A 23,262-nucleotide genomic window follows, 5' to 3' on the forward strand; every position below is an offset into this window, starting at 1 on the left:
GATAAGGTGTTTCTTTTTTCAAAAAGACTGATTTCTTGATGCAATTTAAGCACTCAATTTTTTTGGCGAAAATGAGATTTTGATATCAAAATTTTATGAAACATGAGCACTTAATTTCCAATAAGTATAAACTTCATTTTACCCCATTGAAATCAATGGCCAGTGAAACAGATTTCACAATGTAATCAGCTTAGCATAATCAATATAAACCTGAAATTGCCTATTCAACAATAATTGGTCATAACCAACGTAGTACAAAAGAGGCTTGGCTGGATCATTCTCCATTTATTTATATACCTCCATGATTCAACCATTGCACTACCCAATGTGTAAGTAGAATTGAATGTAGTTGCAAAAGCTTTTCTTAACATACCACAAACTAGAAGTATTTGAACACATCCTTCATGTTAAAACAATGGATATTTATGTTACTTCAATGGTTCATAAAATATATCATGCTACATGCTAGTATACTCATACAGCAGCCTTGAGAATACATATCCTCATGTCTCAGTCACACACGGCTGATTTTATCCAACTCTCAAATATTTTTTGTTTAATAAGTAATTTAGTTAACCACACTGTGTATAAAATATGTCCCAGCCGAATTATCCAATCAGAAAATGCAAGCTTGCAAAGAATTAACATATTTATAAAATGACCTACAATGACCCCTAAATGATTTATGACCTCACATCTGTTGACATCACACATGTGGAAAAATCATCAAAAGAAGCCCAGAGTTAACATTTTTACATACACAGACAAGGACAGACAGCCACACAGGCAATAGAAGTCATTTTATTCGGCAGGGACATATTTATATTAAAATTAATTAAATGAACCAGTTTGCTCTTAATGTTTGTCTTTAAAATATCAACACTTATCTGTACATTTTGTTCTCTATAAGGATGACCCCTTAATAAAATTGTAATTTAAAACATCATGATGTTAAAAATTATAAAATATTTAACATTAAGGCCTTTGTTTGAACTGCTACACAAATTATGGTAAAACCATCCATTTAAAAATATAGTGAACAAGACTTATGTAAAAATGTAATTACTGTCTGATCATTTAACACCAAGGCACATTTTTTTACTTCCCTCTTCAATTTTTTTCAAAAGGAAGAAATTTGTAAAAAGGAATACTGCACATATATACACCCTTTCATTAGGACAAAATGGAAGAACATTAAACATTTGGATAACTATAATACAGGGATATATTTACAATTATATATTGTATAATTATTATATCACTACAAAAGTGCAGACATGTGCAATGTGCTACCTTTGTTATCTTTTTTGAAGATATAAAATAGATTTGAAGACTAGTCATTACAGTTAAAATGCCAAAATGTTTTGCAGAAAACTTATTCCAGAAAGGTACTCATTAAAAATGACAATACAGGAATATATCTTTCCAATTAATATAAAAATATTGTGTGCAATAATTGAGCTTCACTACCAGTGCACTACTGTTATCTCTTTGACTTCTTTATAAATTTGATTAAATTTGATTGTAAAAAATGCCTAAATTTTGCCACTAAACATTTTGGAATTTTTGGCAACTTGCATTAAATTTGGTTGAAAAATTTTAATACAATGATGGGTCCCGATTTCTTGAAAAATTGTTAATTGTTATGGGTCCACTTTCATATTCTCAACAGCACATCCCTTCACCCTCACTTGCTATATCCTATAATAATTGATTTGTCTCATGTCCAATGGGAAAATTTAATGCGGTATGCATGTTTTCATTTTGTTTTTTATAATACAACAATGCCAATCTGGGGTATTGTATTATATCCCAAATGCAATTCTATAGTGTTGTCATGCAGCACACCACCATGTAGTATAATAAGGGCCTACAGAATAGTATTGAAATGGCATCTCACCCTACACTACCGCAATTTCATGGGTTTTAAGGATTCATGTTGCGTTTTAAGCTATATGCAATACATTTTTGCAGTTGCCGATTCGATCGGAAGCAAATTTGAAAGTGAACATTAATATTATAGCAGATTTTCAGCAAAATGTTCATTAAAATGAAAAATCAAATCAAAAAGAAGAAATAAAATTCAACTTCTGCATTTTTTCATGAGTAAAAGTGCAGCATAAATCTAAAGCATGCGGGGGACATGAGACAAATGTATTTTTTTATTTGGTCAAAGCTGTATGTATGTATAGGTGGGTGACGGGATGTAGGGGTGTGTGTACATAATTTGTGACTGGATGGGTATGTGCACACACTAAGTTCCTGTCATCTGCAAGATTTACAACAACTGATCGTGTAATAACCCTGTATCATCCACAAGATTTAGCCAGACATGCAGCCATTCATTGATTCTAGCAATGCTTGACACATATGCATTTGGATTCTGTGTAATACTCAATGGATTCCTTTGCACCTTCACGACCCATACCAGATGCTTTCATTCCCCCAAATGGCATGTTGAGATCTCGAACCATCCAACAGTTTGTCCACACAGTACCAGCCTAAATATGGGGTAAAAATTAGGGAGAAATAATTATATTGTCCTGTAAGTATGTGTATGTCACAGCAATAATATTAATAGAGGGGTCAGTGACACAAAGACGTAACTCCATTTTTTTTGCGAAAATGAAATTATGATATCAAAATGTTCAGAAACATGAGCACTTTCCAATAAACACATAGAAGTAACTCCATTTAGCACCCCATTGAAATCAATGGACAGTAAAACATTGACTTAAGGCAGGTGTGTACTCTAGACATTGTTTCTTTCGCAAAATTAAGTTTTTTTGATATGTTTGTACTTTGTTATGTTTTTTTATAAATACAAGGAATGAAACTCCAGATTTGTAAACTCCAACTGCAATATTTTAAGGATTTTATTTCACTATTCCACTCGTGTTTAAAATTGAAAAGGAAAGAAAACCTTTGTTGTACCAGCAGGGTACACGCGCGCAACAACGCATCGCGTTGCGTATCGCGCAATTTGTTAACACACACATACGCTATGCATACGCGACGCTTATCTGCATGCGCGGCGCATCTTATGGAAACACCACGGAAGCACAGATTTCACAAAAACCTAGTGGTCACATGGCTCCGTTTTAGCTGATAAAATGTGGGTTTTTTCAAGTTCTTTCCCCCGATTTAAATATCAAGTTATTAATGGATTTCGCTCAAACTTCTCAAGGGGCTGTGGATTTACCCGATGTTCACGTAATATAAGGTAGAAAAACAAAATCTGACGCATTCTCCTGTGAGATTCGATGAAAGTGCAAAATGTGACCACTTTAAACTTTAACGGCCATTATTTCAATGTTCATTTTCTCGGTAAAATGACGATTTAGGTACACGATAACTCAATAAATACAGCATCTAAAGGTAAGCAAATATGATCATCGTAAAAAGCATGATCGACCCAAGAAACGGTTTTCTCATTTTTTTTATATTTTGGTCTATTTCCGATTTTAGGCATCATTTTGTGAATTTTTAAAAAGTTCAATTTGATGCCTTATATGGTCAATATCTCAAAAAATAAGGCCAATATCAAAAAAATATAAAAAAACATTTTTGGAATGGAGTCTCAAGATTGAGCTAAAAACAAAATAAAATATTTTGGAAAGAGTGTTTTTTTGTTATGATGTACCTAACAAATATTGCCAAAACTCACTTTTTGTGATTTTCTTCATAATTGTTGTTTTTACCCCAAATCTGTATTTACATTAAGATTTATTGATGTCTTGCCTTTATAAAATGTATACTTTTATATGTCTTATGCGAATAATTACAAAGTTATTGCACTTTTACTACATGCATGTCTGAGAGTACACAGCCTCCTTAACTATATAAGTCAATATGGACCATTATCTTTAAACCTGTTTTTCTCACAATGGCCAAAATGGAGTTACGTCTTTGTGCAATGACCCCTCAACATAATATTATGCATACAATGTTCATATAACCATCACCTGCTACCGGTGGTTTGGTTGGAAGTTGCCTATGTGTTGCCTGCTCCCAACTCACTCCAGGAGAGTCACCCAGCTTGCAGCACTTTGTGGCTTGGGGGCTTAAGCCAACATTGTGACGACTGTCCATGTACACTGTCATGACTGTGTGATGAACATCTGTGTTGATTACTGGCACGAAGGTAAGTATATTGTTCATTCTCATTTGATGAATGACTTTGACCCCAAATCATGACTAGCTATATTTGATATTTGTGAGATTAATATGCCACCAATCCTACCTGTAACTTTTGAGCCACCCTATGTGTTCTGCCTACATCATTAGTCCAGACACAAGCAGCCAGACCATACTTTACATCATTAGCTCTTCTGATTGCCTAGAAATAACAACAAAACACAAACACGCTGTTATTGTTTTGGTTTTAACTGTCCATCACCTTGTTTCCGCAGACAATACAGTCAATGCAATGGTGGGGTAAATGAGGTTGGATGAAGTTAAAATTAGGGAAATTTTGATTTATTTTTGAAAGTGCATTTTGTTCATGTACACATTTCGAATGTTTATTTGGATAGGTTACACCAGGACCTATTACTTTTTGCAGTACAAATGACAAAATCCTGCAATGTGCCACGAAATCTGCCTTTTTGTGTGCAATTTGATTCAGCCCATGCAATTTATTGGGCCCTGGGTATCACACCCACTTAAGCAGGTGGGATCAATTAATCCACAGACTTATAACAGCTGTTGAAAATATCTAATATATTATATATAAACATTAATCAGTACAAAAATATACAATTTGTAGTGCATTGGATATATTGCAGATGTGTATCACATATCATACAAAATTAAAATCATTACTGAAGCATGTTTTACTGATTCAAAATTTCAATTCAAAAATATAATTTAATCTGGTGTTGCCATATTCCTTTTGTGTTTATTTTTCATTAAAGTTCAGCAAAATAGCATAGAAAAATTACTATGTGAGGCCACATAATAAACTTTTAAAGACAAGAAATATAATATTGCCAATATTTTATTCAAATATTAGCAATATTGACCCTTGCAAGTTACTTTGAAGAGACATTGCTTGACATATATGAAAAAGAAACCAAACACACTACACGTGCGTTGGGGGTCTCTTTGCGCTCTTATAAATAAGAATTATTGATATGAGGAAGCACCACACAATAGGGCAGTTAGTCTTTATGGGACCTGTTATGGTTATGGGATGCAATGATTAATGGCCACCACACACATAGTGTAACGGGACCGAGCTTGCCCCTAATACTTTTATAAACGACTGATGGAGAAGACTAGCCTTATAAACATACAAGTGGTAGCGTAGTATCAAAGACTAGAATTCTCCCAAGACATGTTGAATCAGTGATGCATGAAAGGAGAAGTAACAGGTAAAAATGAGACTTGACAATTCTGTTTTATATTTGCTTCTTTTGTTATATCTTGTATTGTTATTTTGCTTTCATATTTGTCTTATCACATCACAATTCATAAATACAAGTAAACACTGGTAGGCCCCTAAATACACAATCTCTGTTGATGATCATGACGATATTTCCTTATTTCTCTCTTTTAAATCCAAATAAATTACCAATAAATGCTGCCGAAAAGTACATACTATCTGCTTGAATAATCAAGAAGCATAAAAATACAATTTAATCAACAGAATCTCTCATCACATGACATAGTCGTAGGCTAGGCCAAGGCCTAGTAGGCCTATACTGCAGAGTATCCATGCCTGTACACCAAAATAATACGAACTTGCTATGCAACAATGAATGCACACAAAATACAGTGCATAATTTCCATTGGACTTGTGCAATGTGTGTGGCAAGTCACTTGCCCCAAATTAGGCACAGGCGCTAGGCCAAATCACCGGAGTGCATAAACCACCCTGGTGTTGCCAGTGCCACTATTGTGGTAGCCAAGCTGCCCCTAGCTCAATCTGAGCTCCAGAGTAGGGCGATTTGCTTTGGTTGGCAGTGCTGACCTTCAAACTGAGTGAAGGTTTGGGTGGACTATTGTCCACCAAGCAATCTGATTAATTTGCGTCGTGCACGGCCTTTATATACTTTCCTGAACGCAGCGTTCATGGAACCTTTGGCGGCTGCGTTCAAAGCGTAAGCTCCGTTACTATGGATATCGCGCAGTCACTCCGCGTCAGGCGCTCACTTTCGAAAATATTTTGAATCAACAATTTTAATAACTAGAAACAACTGCTAGTGTTTTTAAATCAGGAATCAAACTGATGACCCCCTTTTTGACCATGTAAAACATTAAAATACTCAAAAATATCCTAAAATTCTACATTCTTAAACAATTACATCTTAAATAATCCAAAGTTTGATCAACAAAAGTCGTTTTTAAGGAAATTTACAATAAATAGGAAAAACTTGTTTACGTTCAGACGATTGATGGCGGGAAGTTTCAAAATGACAAATCTAAAATTCTTTGAAACAACACATGAAAAACCTGAATTTTGTCCTCAATATTTACTCAGTAGATTATGTAATACCTTATTTTGTTCCTGACAAAATTATTTACACAATATTATAAGATCTCTGTACAATACTAACGGAAGTAGTAAAATTTGAAGCCAATTTCGCACGTACGACATGACAAATTTTCTCTGCCGTATTTTCAACACTCGACATAAACTGACGATCGGCAGGTAAACAAATCCAAATATTTACAAAAATATACCTTGTGCAGAGGCATGCAATCATTTTTAAATGCATAATAACGATGAAAAACTACCACGAACACGTGAGCATCGTGACTCTTCTCTAAATATGAATTTGACAAAAGCTGAATTCGGCCATTGACAACACACGGGAGGTAAGCTTACAAATAGGCCAAAAATCTGAAATCGCATTTTGGCTCTCCGTTTCACTACCCCCTCTTCGAGACTATTTCGTCCCGAAATGTAACATGTATAATATTTAACTTAATTACAATAAAAAAAATTAGAGCATTTCCTTCACAAAACTTGAGCAGTAACATAGGTAAATTCACCCAACCATTGTTTGGTGACAGGCTGACAATAACATTGTCATGACCTCGTGACCTCAAAAAGTTTTCCAAAATTTGATTGGCTATTCGGCAGATTTACAACTATACATTATAAAAGCAACTCTATTTCACATGCAAATTATTATTATTATGTTTACAAGTTTTATACAAATCTTTCACAGTATCTCTAGCATAAATTATTTAAACATCTGGTTTTTTTATGCATACTCTTCTTCACCAATAAAATATTAATTTACAAGAACCATTTAATTCACCTTGGTGCACATTTCCATCAATTTCATTTTCAAATGCACAATACCAGTTTTAATCTTGACTTTCGAGCTAACGAACAGAAGTCTGTCTCTGCATCAAGTTACACAAAACATCAGTTCAACATTTTAAATTTTTCCAACAATTAACGATCAATTTATTTAAGTTCAGATATTATAAAAGTTCTATATTCCTCAGCGTCCTTTCTTCCGATGGACCTTGTCTTCAGTTCGATATCTTCAACATCTGAGAATCTACATTATCATACCTCTTTACGCAACTCTCATGAGAAACTGCCAGATTGGTTCACCGTCGATCATGAGAGGAAATGTTGACTGCGCCGCCCTTACATCAATTATGCAAGGTGTAAAGAAGCCATACATCATCCAATAAAACATTAGACCTGGTAAAGAATAACCATTGACTAGTCAAATATCACTTTTGCCATTCATTCTTGCACCTGAGTTCTATTAAGTCCATGTAGACTTTCTCAGTTGGCAATCCACCCAAGAGCGAAACTTGATTTTCTGTTACCAATGCGCCTACATAGCCTGACATTGCTCTGAAAACATCATGACTGCAATCAGTGAGTCACCGTCGCACCAACCAGAGTTCCAAAATCATAAGATCTGCATAACCAGCCCGTGATGATGCCTCAACAGTATCAGTAAGAAAACAGATGATGAGATCTAGTTGATTTTCATTTCTTAATCCTCTTAAGAGCACATGCCGTATACGACGAAACTTATCGCTATCTTCAGTAGATAGCATGTACACATCTAATGGCTATTCAATTAAGCAACCATTATTGTAGGCTTGAAATCGATGTATGTTATTCACTGTAGCCATCTCCATCTTCATTTTGTTTTTCTTCATCTCTCTTCGTAATTCTCAAAATCTGACATTCAATTCAGAATTAAGGCATGAATTCTCATGTAAAACAACATGAGTGCCCGACAGTCAACACTGTCCATATTTTTCACGGTGATGTCCCCATATCCATCATTCCAAATGATTGTAAGAATAGTTGTGTCGAAATAAAGTGAGGTGTCTTTCACTTTATCTAAATTAAGAAATCCAGATTATTTCTCTTTTAAAAAGAACAAGAATTTCACAGAGACAAAACTTGATCAAAAGATTGTCATGTCAATACCGCTGCAGTCAGTAAAGTCAAACTTCTAATCACGTTTTGGCTGAAATAAAATTTCTTTCATGAAGTTCTTTTTATTGGAGGCTGCTCCTCTCAGAGTCGAGTTATTATGATTACATAATAACAATTTCAAATGAAAACAATTTTATATACAGGGTCTACAGGTAGAGTAGACAATCCGCTATGAAACACGTTTATATGATGATGATGTCGGCAAGGCCTATACCTGACTTCAACTTCATAAAACAGTAATTTCATATTTTAGCGGCAAGGAGCTGTGAGCAGGCAGTGCAAGACGTCGGTGAGCCCTTTACCAGACTTTATACACCACAAGGATCAATGACTATACGGCGAGGGCTTTTCCGCATATCATTATCCCATAAACACGATTATAGCTTTCGTCTCCTTGAATCTTCCTCGTAAAGCTATTTACAAATTATATACCATCAGACATCATTGCATGTCTGCATGATCATGATAACTGGTCACTCTTCCAGACTCATTCTGATGATGGCAAGTCTCCTGGTGCCAATGAGTTGGTGCATAGGCCTGATCGTGTGCCTATACCATCATGACCGTCATATAGCATAGCTGACCTCTTCCACAAACTCATCTGAGATGACAACTTTCTCAGAGTGTCGGCGTATTGGCCAGATGAATTCCATTCACCTACGCCTATACGGTCAACTAATACCGTCTGATTATCACTCGGGGTACCTGCTGGTTTGCAGTCTTCCCCATTTATCATGACCAAGGGAGTGTCCTGACCAGTTAACTGTCTCCTTATAGCTAACCGTCTCCTGGCTCGCCTTCTAGATGATGGAGACTTCCGAGTCCTCCCTTTCTTCTTTGAACTGCTTGAGCATGCCATTTGGCAGGATGGATCATCACAGTCTTTCCCAATTACGGGAGCATGCGGCCTGGTTAACTTTTTCTGGATCTTTAAGAAAGCTAACCTTCTCCTGGCTCGCATTTGTGATGAGGGAGACTTCCGGTGCTTTCTCGATGATCTCCCAGTCTTCTTTTTCACATCTACAAATTGCACTTCAGCAATTCCATCTGCATCAGCATCATCTTGATGCTTCCTGTACTTTTCAGCTTTGTAGAAAGCTTCAGTTTCCACTGCAAACTTAATTGCATCATCAAAAGTAACAGGTTTTGCACGCAGGATGTTTACCCGTAACTCGCTTTCTCTGATAGCACTTATGAAGTATTTCTTTGCTATCTCCTGTGAGAAAGGACTTGGTATTGTTGGTAAAGCTAGTTTGACTAACTTTCGGATGTTATGAGCTAGGTCAGGCAATGACTCGTTTGGGTGCCTTACTCTGTTATTGAGTTTCACCCAGAATAGCTCTTCCTGATTTTCGGTTCCAAACCTCAGGTTCAAACAGGCCACAAGTGAGTGGTAATCATGCCGTTCAGTCGGATCCAAATATCCCAGTACACTCTGAGCAACACCTCTCAGACCAGTTGCTAAACAAATGGCTTTGGTATACTCATTCCATTTATTCCATTCAGCAACAAGTTCGAATTGTATCAAATAGTCTGACCAGGAAGTGGTCCCATCGTAAGTTTGAGGCTTTATTTTCACTCCAGACTGAGTGTCATTGCTAGAATGTTTAGGCCTACTTCTCACTGACTCATCACTTTCATGAACATTAAATTCATCACCAGCTAATATTTCTGAGCTGGTATCGGTTGGAGAAGTATCAACACTATCTTCAGTCGCTGCCATAATAAATCGTGAGCCAAAATTTGTTAAAATTTTGATTTATCCTACCGCCAGACACCAGTTGTAACGGGACCGAGCTTGCCCTAATACTTTTATAAGCGACTGATGGAGAGACTAGCCTTATAAACATACAAGTGGTAGCGTAGTATCAAAGACTAGAATTCTCCCCAAGACATGTTGAATCAGTGATGCATGAAAGGAGAAGTAACAGGTAAAAATGAGACTTGACAATTCTGTTTTATATTTGCTTCTTTTGTTATATCTTGTATTGTTATTTTGCTTTCATATTTGTCTTATCACATCACAATTCATAAATACAAGTAAACACTGGTAGGCCCCTAAATACACAATCTCTGTTGATGATCATGACGATATTTCCTTATTTCTCTCTTTTAAATCCAAATAAATTACCAATAAATGCTGCCGAAAAGTACATACTATCTGCTTGAATAATCAAGAAGCATAAAAATACAATTTAATCAACAGAATCTCTCATCACATGACATAGTCGTAGGCTAGGCCAAGGCCTAGTAGGCCTATACTGCAGAGTATCCATGCCTGTACACCAAAATAATACGAACTTGCTATGCAACAATGAATGCACACAAAATACAGTGCATAATTTCCATTGGACTTGTGCAATGTGTGTGGCAAGTCACTTGCCCCAAATTAGGCACAGGCGCTAGGCCAAATCACCGGAGTGCATAAACCACCCTGGTGTTGCCAGTGCCACTATTGTGGTAGCCAAGCTGCCCCTAGCTCAATCTGAGCTCCAGAGTAGAGCGTTTGCTTTGGTTGGCAGTGCTTACCTTCAAACTGAGTGAAGGTTTGGGTGGACTATTGTCCACCAAGCAATCTGATTAATTTGCGTGCGTGCACGGCCTTTATATACTTTCCTGAACGCGTTCATGGAACCTTTTAGCGACTGCGTTCAAAGCGTAAGCTCCGTTACTATGGATATCGCGCAGTCACTCCGCGTCAGGCGCTCACTTTCGAAAATATTTTGAATCAACAATTTTAATAACTAGAAACAACTGCTAGTGTTTTTAAATCAGGAATCAAACTGATGACCCCCTTTTTGACCATGTAAAACATTAAAATACTCAAAAATATCCTAAAATTCTACATTCTTAAACAATTACATCTTAAATAATCCAAAGTTTGATCAACAAAAGTCGTTTTAAGGAAATTTACAATTTTAGGAAAAACTTGTTTACGTTCAGGCGATTGATGGCGGGAAGTTTCAAAATGACAAATCTAAAATTCTTTGAAACAACACATGAAAAACCTGAATTTTGTCCTCAATATTTACTCGTGAGCGGTATGTAATACCTTATTTTGTTCCTGACAAAATTATTTACACAATATTATAAGATCTCTGTACAATACTAACGGAAGTAGTAAAATTTGAAGCCAATTTACGCACGTCGACATGACAAATTTTCTCTGCCGTATTTTCAACACTCGACATAAACTGACGATCGGCAGGTAAACAAATCCAAATATTTACAAAAATATACCTTGTGCAGAGGCATGCAATCATTTTTAAATGCATAATAACGATGAAAAACTACCACGAACACGTGAGCATCGTGACTCTTCTCTAAATATGAATTTGACAAAAGCTGAATTCGGCCATTGACAACACACGGGAGGTAAGCTTACAAATAGGCCAAAAATCTGAAATCGCATTTTGGCTCTCCGTTTCAATAGTAGGTTATGGAAGTATTTGATGGTCACACAAGCTGTGTCTTGTAATTACTGTCACACGTTGCTGGCCTTAAATGGCATTGAACTTTGCAGTAACAGGTGTCAAAAACACAACCAACACAAATTCCGTAGCACACTAATCCATCAAATGCATTTGGACAAGTGAATTACTGCATAGTGGGGAATTAACCCCAGACAGAGACAAGGAAACACAACAGGAACGCAACTTCTTGGGAGTTGGGACCACTTATTGACCATTAGGATAGACAATAATTTTATTTTTATATAAGGCCCTTCGCACTTGATTATTAGTTTCCTGTTTAAGATTTTGAAAAAGGGACGAGGTGACTTTTAATTATTAATTATTAATTATCTTTTATTTTCTTTATTTAGTTTGAACTATTACAAGCAACTATTGACTTGTTTTGACTAGAACGGGCATTTAATTATTTCACAACAATATTTGATTTTATAAATAAGTGAAGGTGGCGTTGTACTCTTTGTTCATTCATCATTATTGTTGATATTATTAAAGTCAGAAAATGGCAAGTAGAAGTAGTTGAAAGTTATTTTAAAGGAGAAAATTAGAAATAAAAAATAATTAATTAATTATTTTGAGATTTTCAATTTTGGACGCGGGCGGTAAACAGGAAACTAATAATCAAGTGCGAAGGGCCTAATCATCAATTAAAGATTCCAGCCATTAAGCATAAAAGCCCAATAAAACCAGACAAAAAGGGGGAGATTCCAAAGTAAGGGGCGAAAAGGCTCAACCCAATTTCTATTCTTCAGCGACCAGCCGACTGAGGAACATGAATCCCAATCCCAAATACAAAAACTTTTCACCAGGTTCGCCGTTGTGTGTATTTTATATATATACTTCCCGTCAATCATGCCACTGGTTTTCCATATTAAAATAATTAAATTTGAAAATACATAATCAATATCATGCAACTATAGAAGTGCTGTGATACTGATTTCTATTTGGCAATGTTTTTCTTCACACGTGACATGTTCCTTGTTAAAAGTATACATTTTGTGCGCTTTTCATCAGAATTGCCTTTGGAGATGTTTGTTTCTGCATAAAAGCAACACAGTATAGGTAATTATAAAAAAATCGAAAATATTTTAAGGATACCTTTGGATTCCTGAATTGTTTTCTATTTTGCAAGATGTGATTTGCTATATTATCAAGCAAATATACCAGATATCATGGTTATACTAAACACAGCCAAAATAAAAAGTCTCCAGTAGTTCCATCCCCATTTACTCAGAGTCTGATGAGTTTATGGCAAAATCATTTTCATAATAATTTTCTATACACTTTCCTTCGGAGGTTGATACCAAATTTGATATCAATAGTTTAATCATCGTGAGCAGAGGAACCTTTGTTTGGAAATTCGTGCAATTTGAAAAATGACATAGGGAATTGTATCACGTAGCGGAACTAGCTTGAGTGCCAAGAATTACGTTGCCTGAATAGGCCGGCAGGTTAAAGGTTTACCCATGCATGTCAAAATGCAAATCAAATACCCCGCTCTTTCAATTGTGCGCAGGCAAGTGTACAATGATTCCTGTACGGGTTGCTTCAGGCCACATAATAAGCTGATACCATGCGTTGACTTTTGCGTGATCAATTAAGTAATTTGTCATTTTTGAAATTGCACGAATTTCCAAACAACGGCTCCTATGCTCACAATGATTAAACTTTTGATATCAAATTTGGTATTAACCTTTGAAGGAAAGTGTATAGAAAATTATTATACAAATTATCTTGCCATAAACTCATCAGACTCTGATTAAATGGGGACGGAACTACTGGAGACTTTTTAATTTGGCTGTGTTTATATTCACAATTATGATTAAATTATACCTATCAAATTTGGGCATATGGTTCACAAAAATTACTATTTTAATTTTGACTAAAAATGATAAAATACAAGAACAACATTGTACCACCCTTTTAGTAAAATCTCATTAATAGTTGTATACATTGCATATATTCCTCATTTAGGCTTGATCACATTTTGTATTGGCTTTGCTGATACTGCCGATTGCAAAAACAAATTTACTTAATTAATTGATAAAATATTCTCATCTTGTCTATGTGAAACTAAAATGGTAATGATAATGAGATTTGGATAAAAGAAGGGTACGATTGCTTTGTAGTATTGTTTTCATTACACATCTTTAAATTTTGAAATTAATTTGAACATTCTCCGTTTATGCCAGGCTCCTATAATTTTCAATGATTCATTTAAAGCTATTTAAAATACTTCTTATTTGCAAGGACAATTTGAAAGGGTTTCGGAGGTTCATCAGTATGGTGCGAAAGGGAGCTAGCATGTGATAGTCTTTCAGTATCTTGATAAGCAAATGGAACACTTTACCTCTTCCTCTGTCTTGAAGGATGAAACACACACCACTGGACCAAATATTTCCTCTTGCATACTGGCAGAACTGTCTGGAACATTAGTAATCACTGTAGGTCTCATAAAATAACCCTGGTATATAGAAGAAAGATAAAAAAAAAGACTAGAATACTGGTAGAACTGTCTGGAACATTAGCTATCACTGTAGGCCTCATAAAATAACCCTGGTATATAGAGGAAAGATTAAAAAAAGACTAGAATACTGGCAGAACTGTCTGGAACATTAGTAATCACTGTAGGCCTCATAAAATAACCCTGGTATATAGAGGAAAGATAAAAAAAAAAGACTAGAATACTGGTAGAACTGTCTGGAACATTAGTAATCACTGTAGGCCTCATAAAATAACCCTGGTATATAGAGGAAAGATAAAAAAAAAGTCTAGAATACTGGTAGAACTGTCTGGAACATTAGTAATCACTGTAGGTCTCATAAAATAACCCTGGTATATAGAGGAAAGATTAAAAAAAAGACTAGAATACTGGCAGAACTGTCTGGAACATTAGTAATCACTGTAGGCCTCATAAAATAACCCTGGTATATAGAGGAAAGATAAAAAAAAAGACTAGAATACTGGTAGAACTGTCTGGAACATTAGTAATCACTGTAGGTCTCATAAAATAACCCTGGTATATAGAGGAAAGATAAAAAAAGACTAGAATACTGGTAGAACTGTCTGGAACATTAGTAATCAGTGTAGGTCTCATAAAATAACCCTGGTATATAGAGGAAAGATAAAAAAAAAGACTAGAATACTGGTAGAACTGTCTGGAACATTAGTAATCACTGTAGGCCTCATAAAATAACCCTGGTATATAGAGGAAAGATTAAAAAAAAGACTAGAATACTGGCAGAACTGTCTGGAACATTAGTAATCACTGTAGGTCTCATAAAATAACCCTGGTATATAGAGGAAAGATTAAAAAAAAGACTAGAATACTGGCAGAACTGTCTGGAACATTAGTAATCACTGTAGGCCTCATAAAATAACCCTGGTATATAGAGGAAAGATAAAAAAAAAGACTAGAATACTGGTAGAACTGTCTGGAACATTAGTAATCACTGTAGGTCTCATAAAATAACCCTGGTATATAGAGGAAAGATTAAAAAAAAGACTAGAATACTGGCAGAACTGTCTGGAACATTAGTAATCACTGTAGGTCTCATAAAATAACCCTGGTATATAGAGGAAAGATAAAAAAAAGACTAGAATACTGGTAGAACTGTCTGGAACATTAGTAATCACTGTAGGTCTCATAAAATAACCCTGGTATATAGAGGAAAGATAAAAAAAGACTAGAATACTGGTAGAACTGTCTGGAACATTAGTAATCACTGTAGGCCTCATAAAATAACCCTGGTATATAGAGGAAAGATAAAAAAAAAGACTAGAATACTGGTAGAACTGTCTGGAACATTAGTAATCACTGTAGGTCTCATAAAATAACCCTGGTATATAGAGGAAAGATAAAAAAAAAGACTAGAATACTGGTAGAACTGTCTGGAACATTAGTAATCACTGTAGGTCTCATAAAATAACCCTGGTATATAGAGGAAAGATAAAAAAAAAGACTAGAATACTGGTAGAACTGTCTGGAACATTAGTAATCACTGTAGGCCTCATAAAATAACCCTGGTATATAGAGGAAAGATTAAAAAAAAGACTAGAATACTGGCAGAACTGTCTGGAACATTAGTAATCACTGTAGGTCTCATAAAATAACCCTGGTATATAGAGGAAAGATAAAAAAAAAGACTAGAATACTGGCAGAACTGTCTGGAACATTAGTAATCACTGTAGGTCTCATAAAATAACCCTGGTATATAGAGGAAAGATAAAAAAAAAGACTAGAATACTGGTAGAACTGTCTGGAACATTAGCTATCACTGTAGGCCTCATAAAATAACCCTGGTATATAGAGGAAAGATAAAAAAAAGTCTAGAATACTGGTAGAACTGTCTGGAACATTAGCTATCACTGTAGGCCTCATAAAATAACCCTGGTATGTAGATAAAAAAAGTCTAGAATACTGCAGGGGCTATTTTTGAAGGAAAAAATCACTGCACGTTAGCAAACATAAAATCTGAAAGATCAGCTAGCGGAGACAAGCTTGAGGGGAAGGGGTTGCTGGCAGAGGGGTTGTGTCACCTCGAGTTCTGTAAACTTTTACAAATCACGTGTTAAAATCACACATTTTACTGACTCATTTTTGACGTTACGTGCTGAGAGCTGAGAGCACATCACTCAGACATACCAAATTGCATTCTGAATATGAGGAATAATTTTATTTTTAATTACCTACAGCTCCATGAAAGTACACACTAGGATCATTAATGTCATTAAGTTTATGGTATTTATGGTTTTGATATGCAAAAAAGAATACAAACTCTGCAAAAATGCATAAAATGCACACAGGTGCCTACAATTGGACAAAATTAATATCTGTAAAATGTCATAATAATAAAAAAATCCTTTTGATTCACTGAGAAGGGTAGGTTTCATTTAAAATGACATTCTGTTTAATTGAATTATCATTTTTGATAACTCCATAAAAGTACACAGAACCTCTTTATTAAATGTTGAATGAAATACACAATTCTGCAACTTAATATAACCCTGGTATATAGAGGAAAGATAAAAAGACAGGAGTACTGGTAGAACTGTCTGGAACATTAGCTATAACTGTAGGTCTCATAAATGTTGAATGAAATACACACGTGTCCCTACCATCTCTTAACCTGTCGCACAGTAGCATAAAGTTCTCAAAATCTGATAAGATTTCTGCAACTTAAAATAACCCTAGTATATAGAGGAAAGATAAAAAGACAGGAGTACTGTCTGGAACATTAGCTATCACTGTAGGTCTCATAAAATAACCCTGGTATATAGAAGAAAGACAAAAAAAAAAGTCTAGAATACTGGCAGAACTCTCTGGAACATTAGCTATCACTGATAGGTATGTCAAAATATCCCAAAACTTGGAACTTTTTATGTTGAAACTTATGGCTAGCATGCAGAGCATTAACGACATAGTGACGGCAAGTGTCACCGCCTTTTACATTCATAGTAACGTAACCCCGCATCACTCCATATACAGCATCTACCTAGATGCATCTTTGCATATGCATGAATAATTAATTAGCTCCTCTAAACTTACATTCTTATTTTTCTCTGGAAGAATTAGTTCCTCTTCCCCACACATCACTATTCCTCCATCTTTCTTAGCAATCTCCACATAACCTTTGACCTTGTTGTGATGTTGATGGCTGATCAGTGCTCCCATTTTGGTATTAGGATCATCTGGAGCCCCAACAGTTATTTTTCTGAAGATGAAAGAGAAAATAAAATGAAAACCTGGATAACATATCCTCTGTCTGCTAGGGTAATTTTCCAGTTCATATTTTTTATTGTCACTTTTAATCTTGAACTCTGAAGTTACCATGGAAACAATTAACACATCACTTATGACAACATTTTGTCTATTCACTTACTTTGTTTCTGCCACAAATTTGTCAATAAATTTGTCAAATAGATTTTCTTGTACATAGATTCTGCTGCTACAGAGACATATCTCCCCTTGGTTTGCGAAGCTGGATCTGATGCACGTCTGCACACACTCATCAAGATTTATGTCATCAAATACTATGGCTGGATTCTTACCTCCAAGCTATCAAAGAGGATACAATGATATCATTGTTTATATATAATGTATATGTTTGTTGTTTTTGAACGCACCACTGGTTAAGCGTGTGCCACTGATAGATAAGTGTATGTTCCAATAAATAAATAAATAAAGTATTATGTTTTTAAATAGACTACTAACAGTATAATGAAAGCAAGTTAGCAAGCAAGCAACATACTTCATACTTGTACAAGTGAGACTTATCTACAGCCCACAAAGAATTAAGGTAACAGTTATGTTCACCTCTATCCTAAACAAAGACAAATATCTTGAGGGCACGGACACCGCACGGTGGCTCAGTGGTTACGGCCTTGGACTCCTAATCTGAGAGCTTGCTCGACGTGCATGGGTTTGATTCCCCGTTCCACCACCGTGTTGCGCCCTTGGGCAAGGCGCTTTGCCTCACCCCACCCAGGTGCAATGGGAAGCTGTTAGGGGTAGTCACAGTCGTTGTACTGATGAACCCTGCGCCACTTGTAGGCTGCAAACGTGGTTCCGACATATTCTAATGACGGCGGAATAAATGTAAAGTGCTTTGAGGCTGTTTACGACATTTTTTTTTTAATCTTAAAACTAAAACCAGCAGCTAGTACATGTACCCTTAGCTCTAATGTAAGACCTCATATTTGTAGAAATCAGTTGAGAATTAAAGGAACTATGATCTAAAACCCAAGGAAGGAACAAAATCAAAAGTTGCACTTCAATGTTTTAATCTATGGAAAGCACATGCTAGTTCTCTTGTTCGTCTCTTGTTGGTCTCTTGTTCTAGAACACTTTGTATACAAATCAACAGCGCGTGAAATGGAGCAAACTGCAACTTTTGAATGTGCATTTTCCATGACATTTTGGATCATTGTGCCTTTATTTCTTGACCGATTTCAACAAATGAGGCCTTAAAATCAAACTGATGGTAGCTTGTTCAAATCATGACATATCTGTCTTTGTTTAGAACATACAGGGGTGCAAAATAACTGTATAATGTTGTTACAACCTGGGCATTGTGACCTACCTCCAGTGATAACTTTTTACAATTTGGTGCACTAGATCGGATAATATTCTGAGCCGTTGCAGTACCCCCAGTAAATGAGAGCAACGGTACCTCAGGGTGCTCCACCAATGCCTGGCCTGCTTTGTGACCATAACCAAACACAAAGTTGACTACACCATGAGGAAGACCTAATCAGATATGAAACAAAGAAAAATACATATTGAAGAAGCTGGGCTTTTGTGATTCAGAATAGTACATGGTACATGTTTGGTTAACCACTCCTCTCTATTTCTCTCATCCCCTTCTCTCTTCCTCCCCCTCTATCTTTCTGTCATCTCTCCCTCATCAATCTGTCTCCCTCTCTCCTCCTCATTCTCCTCCATCTCTTCAATTCATCTGTCTAAATAGGTTCTTTATGGTTGAAGGTAACAGGGATATGCCTGTGCCACAGTTTTTGTATATCAATGGGTAGATTTTCAGTGAATACCAATTTGGGCAAATGTGGCCTTAAAAGCACTCAATAAGCTAATATGGGTGCTATTACTGAAAAACTAGTCTACTGATGGATATAGCAAAAACAGCAAAGCAAAAAATATGTTCAGTATATAGAAAGACCCCCGGGTTCATCTGTCTCTTCCTCAGAAGTGCTCACCTGCTTCATTCATAATTTGTGCCAGTCTCCATGATGTGACTGATGTCATCTCACTAGGCTTACACACACATGTATTCCCTGTGGCAATACATGGTGCTATCTTGAATGTGAGTAGATATAATGGCAGGTTCCATGGGCTGATTAGACCTGCCACTCCAACAGGTTGTCTCATTGTGTAGTTTACAGCACCTACTTTTTCTAAAATGGAGGAGCTGAAAGTAAACACAGGAAAAACCTATAAAATATTTTATAGAAGTTAAAATTAAATCAGTTTTGTCTATCTCACTCATTTTGCAAGCATGCACACATTTTACATGCATTGGTTCATATCAGTCTATACCTGGGTCAAATTTAAGCAGTGGTCCGGGACGGTAGATTTTGCATTGGACCAGTAAATTTATTTGGTTGATACTCCGCTCGTTGAATTAGAATTAAATTAAACTTCTTCACGATTACGTCACCAGAGTGAGATTGTGGAGGGTGGTTCCGGGCTTAGCTCACTTCACTTCTTTCTCTTGCGTTGCACGCTGCAAATTAGATACAGCAAATCAATCTCTTTTTTGAGCTCTGTCTGAACAGCCTGCCGTGTTTATTCATCATAGAGTGTCGATTACCAAACAAGGGATTTGTGAACACGCCACTCTGGACATTTCATGGCTGTGCCCAGAATCTGTAATTTATGTTGTCTAAAACAAGCGACCCAACTTGAGTAATCATCAAAATGGAGTGTTTTTCTTGTTGATTATACTTGAGAGTAAATTTATTGCTGGGCCAGTAACTTTACACCTGGTCTACAGTTGTCTGGAATACTACCATTTGTTTTACCTGTTTGTTGAATGCAAAATAGCTGATGCAAAGAAGCGAAAATTATAGATAGCACGTGGTATGTCCACAGCTCTGGCTAAGGACACTGGCTTGCCTTGGTCTCGAGATTCCATCTGTGCCAACTCTTCAAGATGTGATTCTAGAGTATCGGCAATCTTGTAGAGCATCTGTGAGCGCTCCTCTGGAGTCTTGGAGGACCATCTGTTGAGATTTTATAGGAAATGGACATTTAATTCAATTCAAAGCCAATGAATGGACAGTTTGTATTGCCCATCAAATACCTTGCTGTAACAAAATTTAAAGTTACAATTTAATTTTGGTGACTGCACATTTTGTTTGGCCAAGGTCCCAATCGCGGGAGATCTTTGGCTACAGAATCCATTTTTAGGTCATGTTTTTTGAGGTGGGATCCAATTGTGTAACATCTTGCAATTTGTCAAAAATCAACTCCTTTTTTGTATTTCTGATTATATTTTCAAAAAGTTTTTACCCAAACTTTGCAAAAGCATACATTTTTAAAAAGCATTATATATTGTCAGGATTGCAAATTTATCTGTAAAGTTTGAAAGGATATCAAAAATATACAGGGTGATCCAATGAAAAATACCTAAAACATAACATTTTTTACCACTCCATTATTTCTACATATTAAATTTAAACACTTCAGTCAGAGCTAACAATGCATATATAGGCCTATGGTGCAAAGTTCATTCAAAAATTTCCACTTGGCAACAACAGATTGTCTCAGCAGCCAATCAGAGACAAGTGCATTTCAACGCAATAAATATGTGATGTATGCTTAAAATACACTCTCGTCAAAGGTTTACTGCAAAATATTATAGGGAGTGTTTTACCCCGATGTTATACACCTAAATTTGTAAATTACACACCCAGTTTTTGCCGACATGGCCTATATACTTTGTACACAAATGCTGTCAAATCTTTAATTCATACATACTCGCTATATAACAGCATGCGTGATTGGTTGATAGGCGTTCCGGTCATAAACAAGCCGCGCGAGAACTGATGAACGCTTGCGAGTAGGATATTACGCGTCTATGTTCGCGAGCTATTTACATAAAGCGCGAGTGATGTACTGCGATGTTCAAGCGAGTCCAAGCACGGTGGACTGAGCAAGTAAACGTTTTCTTACAATTAGCGATGGAGAAACAGAAAAAAAATGATAAGGAACTGGTAGTTTTTAGTTTAAAATGATGGTATTTTTAGTTTTGGAGGAAAATAACAGCAAGCAGAATGTTAGCGTATATGTATGAGCGGGGTTCATTCATATATTTTCATGACTAAGCGTTGTTTATGCCCTCGGGCTAAAGCCCTCGGGCATAAACAATCGTTTAGTCATGAAAATATATGAATGAACCCCTAATTTACACACCCAGGTTTTTGAATTTACCATGCATGTTTTTAGGAGGGGGGCTTTGGGGGCATGAGCCCCCCCCCGGGTAAAAGTCGGGGGCAGCAAAAAAGAAGGGCGGCAGAATAAGAAGGGCGGCAAAAAGAATTAAGAAGAAACAGCAAATTATTTTGACGATGCGTGAGATTTTACTCATTTTGCGTGAGATTTACTACCTAAGAGTGAGATTATACTACACGTCCTTGGCGTGAGACTGTGAGAAAGTGACCCAATGCGCGAGACTCACGGCCAATGCGTGAGAGTTGACAGCCCTGCATTTATTATTCATGCACAATGCACAATCAATGTTTAGCAGGACGCAGGCGGCGGATGACATGATCGAGCCGGCAACTCGTGAAACCGGCCGGCCGTATGGCATTTTCCATATACTCGGTTAGTTTTGTGGGGTTCATTATCAAACCCCAACGGTTTTAGCTTGTATTTATATTATTTATCAACATAGACCTATTTGTTTGTGATATTTCAAGCGTTTTAAAATTTCAAAATAATCCCATTCAATTCTCTTGGTCGGGCTGACGTCACAAAGGGGAAACAGCCTTGTAAAACCAGTGTGCGCATGTGCAGCGCATGTGCAGTTCCCCTTTCTCGAGCTGGTTGCTATGCGCGCGCTTGTGCAAAGGGGACGAAGGGGACAATGTTCCCGGATGTCCGACCGAGTGAATTTACACGGTTGACGATGAAAATGTACGGAATTTAGGGACTGCACGTCAAACACCACCTGGCAGGACGAATGTGGTACACACACCTCCGCGAACTGGCCAATCACAACGCACGATACGGTACACCTCCAGTCCCATGCCAAGGCCATCAATCAAGAAGGATGTTGTTTATCAATGCGATTGATTGCCGGCCCAACTGATTGAAGCCACCCAATTTTCATATAACAACGACAGTGCTCATATTATCAGTTAATTTGACGTAGACATACAATGCATACTATAAACAATCAAATTCAGAGCCATTTCGCTGTAAAAGTACAATATTAACCCCCGGATAAATACTCACTCGGGAAAGGCTGCCTTCGCAGCTTGCACTGCTTGATGAACTTCATCATTTCCACTATCTGGAATTTTGGCCCACACTTTGCCTATGGACGGATCAAAACTGTCGAGGTGATTCTTGACAGGATAGAAGACTCCTCCAATAAAATTCTCTATCACCATCTCTGGTTTATCAGAGTGATTTGAATTGCCGTTGTGATTCATTGCTGTGCTTTTCTCCAGTCGAGTCCTTCGCACCAAAACTGCTATACCACCATGTTTTACTGCTCCAATGATTGGCTAGCTCACGTTACTTATCATGCTACAATACACGCTATGGGAAATAAAAGGTCGTAATTCGTCACACGGTACCAAAGGAATTTCCCTCGTGGCACTACAGATGGCAGTATGATC

The 23,262-nt window shown here is 36.6% G+C and overlaps 1 protein-coding gene across 1 annotated transcript; it reads right to left on the minus strand.

The window, feature by feature from the left end:
• Nucleotides 1-310: 310 nt before the first annotated feature.
• Nucleotides 311-23,155, minus strand: LOC140149307 (2-aminomuconic semialdehyde dehydrogenase-like). Its single transcript, XM_072171572.1, has 9 exons — nucleotides 22,874-23,155; nucleotides 20,437-20,637; nucleotides 19,612-19,823; nucleotides 18,981-19,147; nucleotides 17,781-17,956; nucleotides 17,447-17,612; nucleotides 14,249-14,362; nucleotides 4,244-4,339; nucleotides 311-2,501 (listed from the first exon to the last, which is right to left on the minus strand). Exons 1-9 carry the CDS (start codon nucleotides 23,071-23,073, stop codon nucleotides 2,352-2,354), a joined length of 1,482 nt encoding a protein of 493 aa, XP_072027673.1. The 5' UTR covers nucleotides 23,074-23,155; the 3' UTR covers nucleotides 311-2,351.
• Nucleotides 23,156-23,262: the final 107 nt, after the last annotated feature.

Source organism: Amphiura filiformis, chromosome 3, assembly GCF_039555335.1.
Source record: "Amphiura filiformis chromosome 3, Afil_fr2py, whole genome shotgun sequence".
In the NCBI taxonomy this organism is placed as follows: Eukaryota; Metazoa; Echinodermata; class Ophiuroidea; order Amphilepidida; family Amphiuridae; genus Amphiura; species Amphiura filiformis.

Bases quoted from the DNA above. Each gene is read 5' to 3' on its own strand.
- LOC140149307 (XM_072171572.1), bottom strand. From the start codon at position 23,073: ATGAATCACAACGGCAATTCAAATCACTCTGATAAACCAGAGATGGTG. The intron at 19,148-19,611 runs GTGAGCACTTCT...ATATCTGATTAG, and splicing joins ACAAATTATGAATGAAGCAG to GTCTTCCTCATGGTGTAGTC. The intron at 4,340-14,248 runs GTAAAGTGTTCC...TGTTATTTCTAG, and splicing joins CCTTCAAGACAGAGGAAGAG to GCAATCAGAAGAGCTAATGA.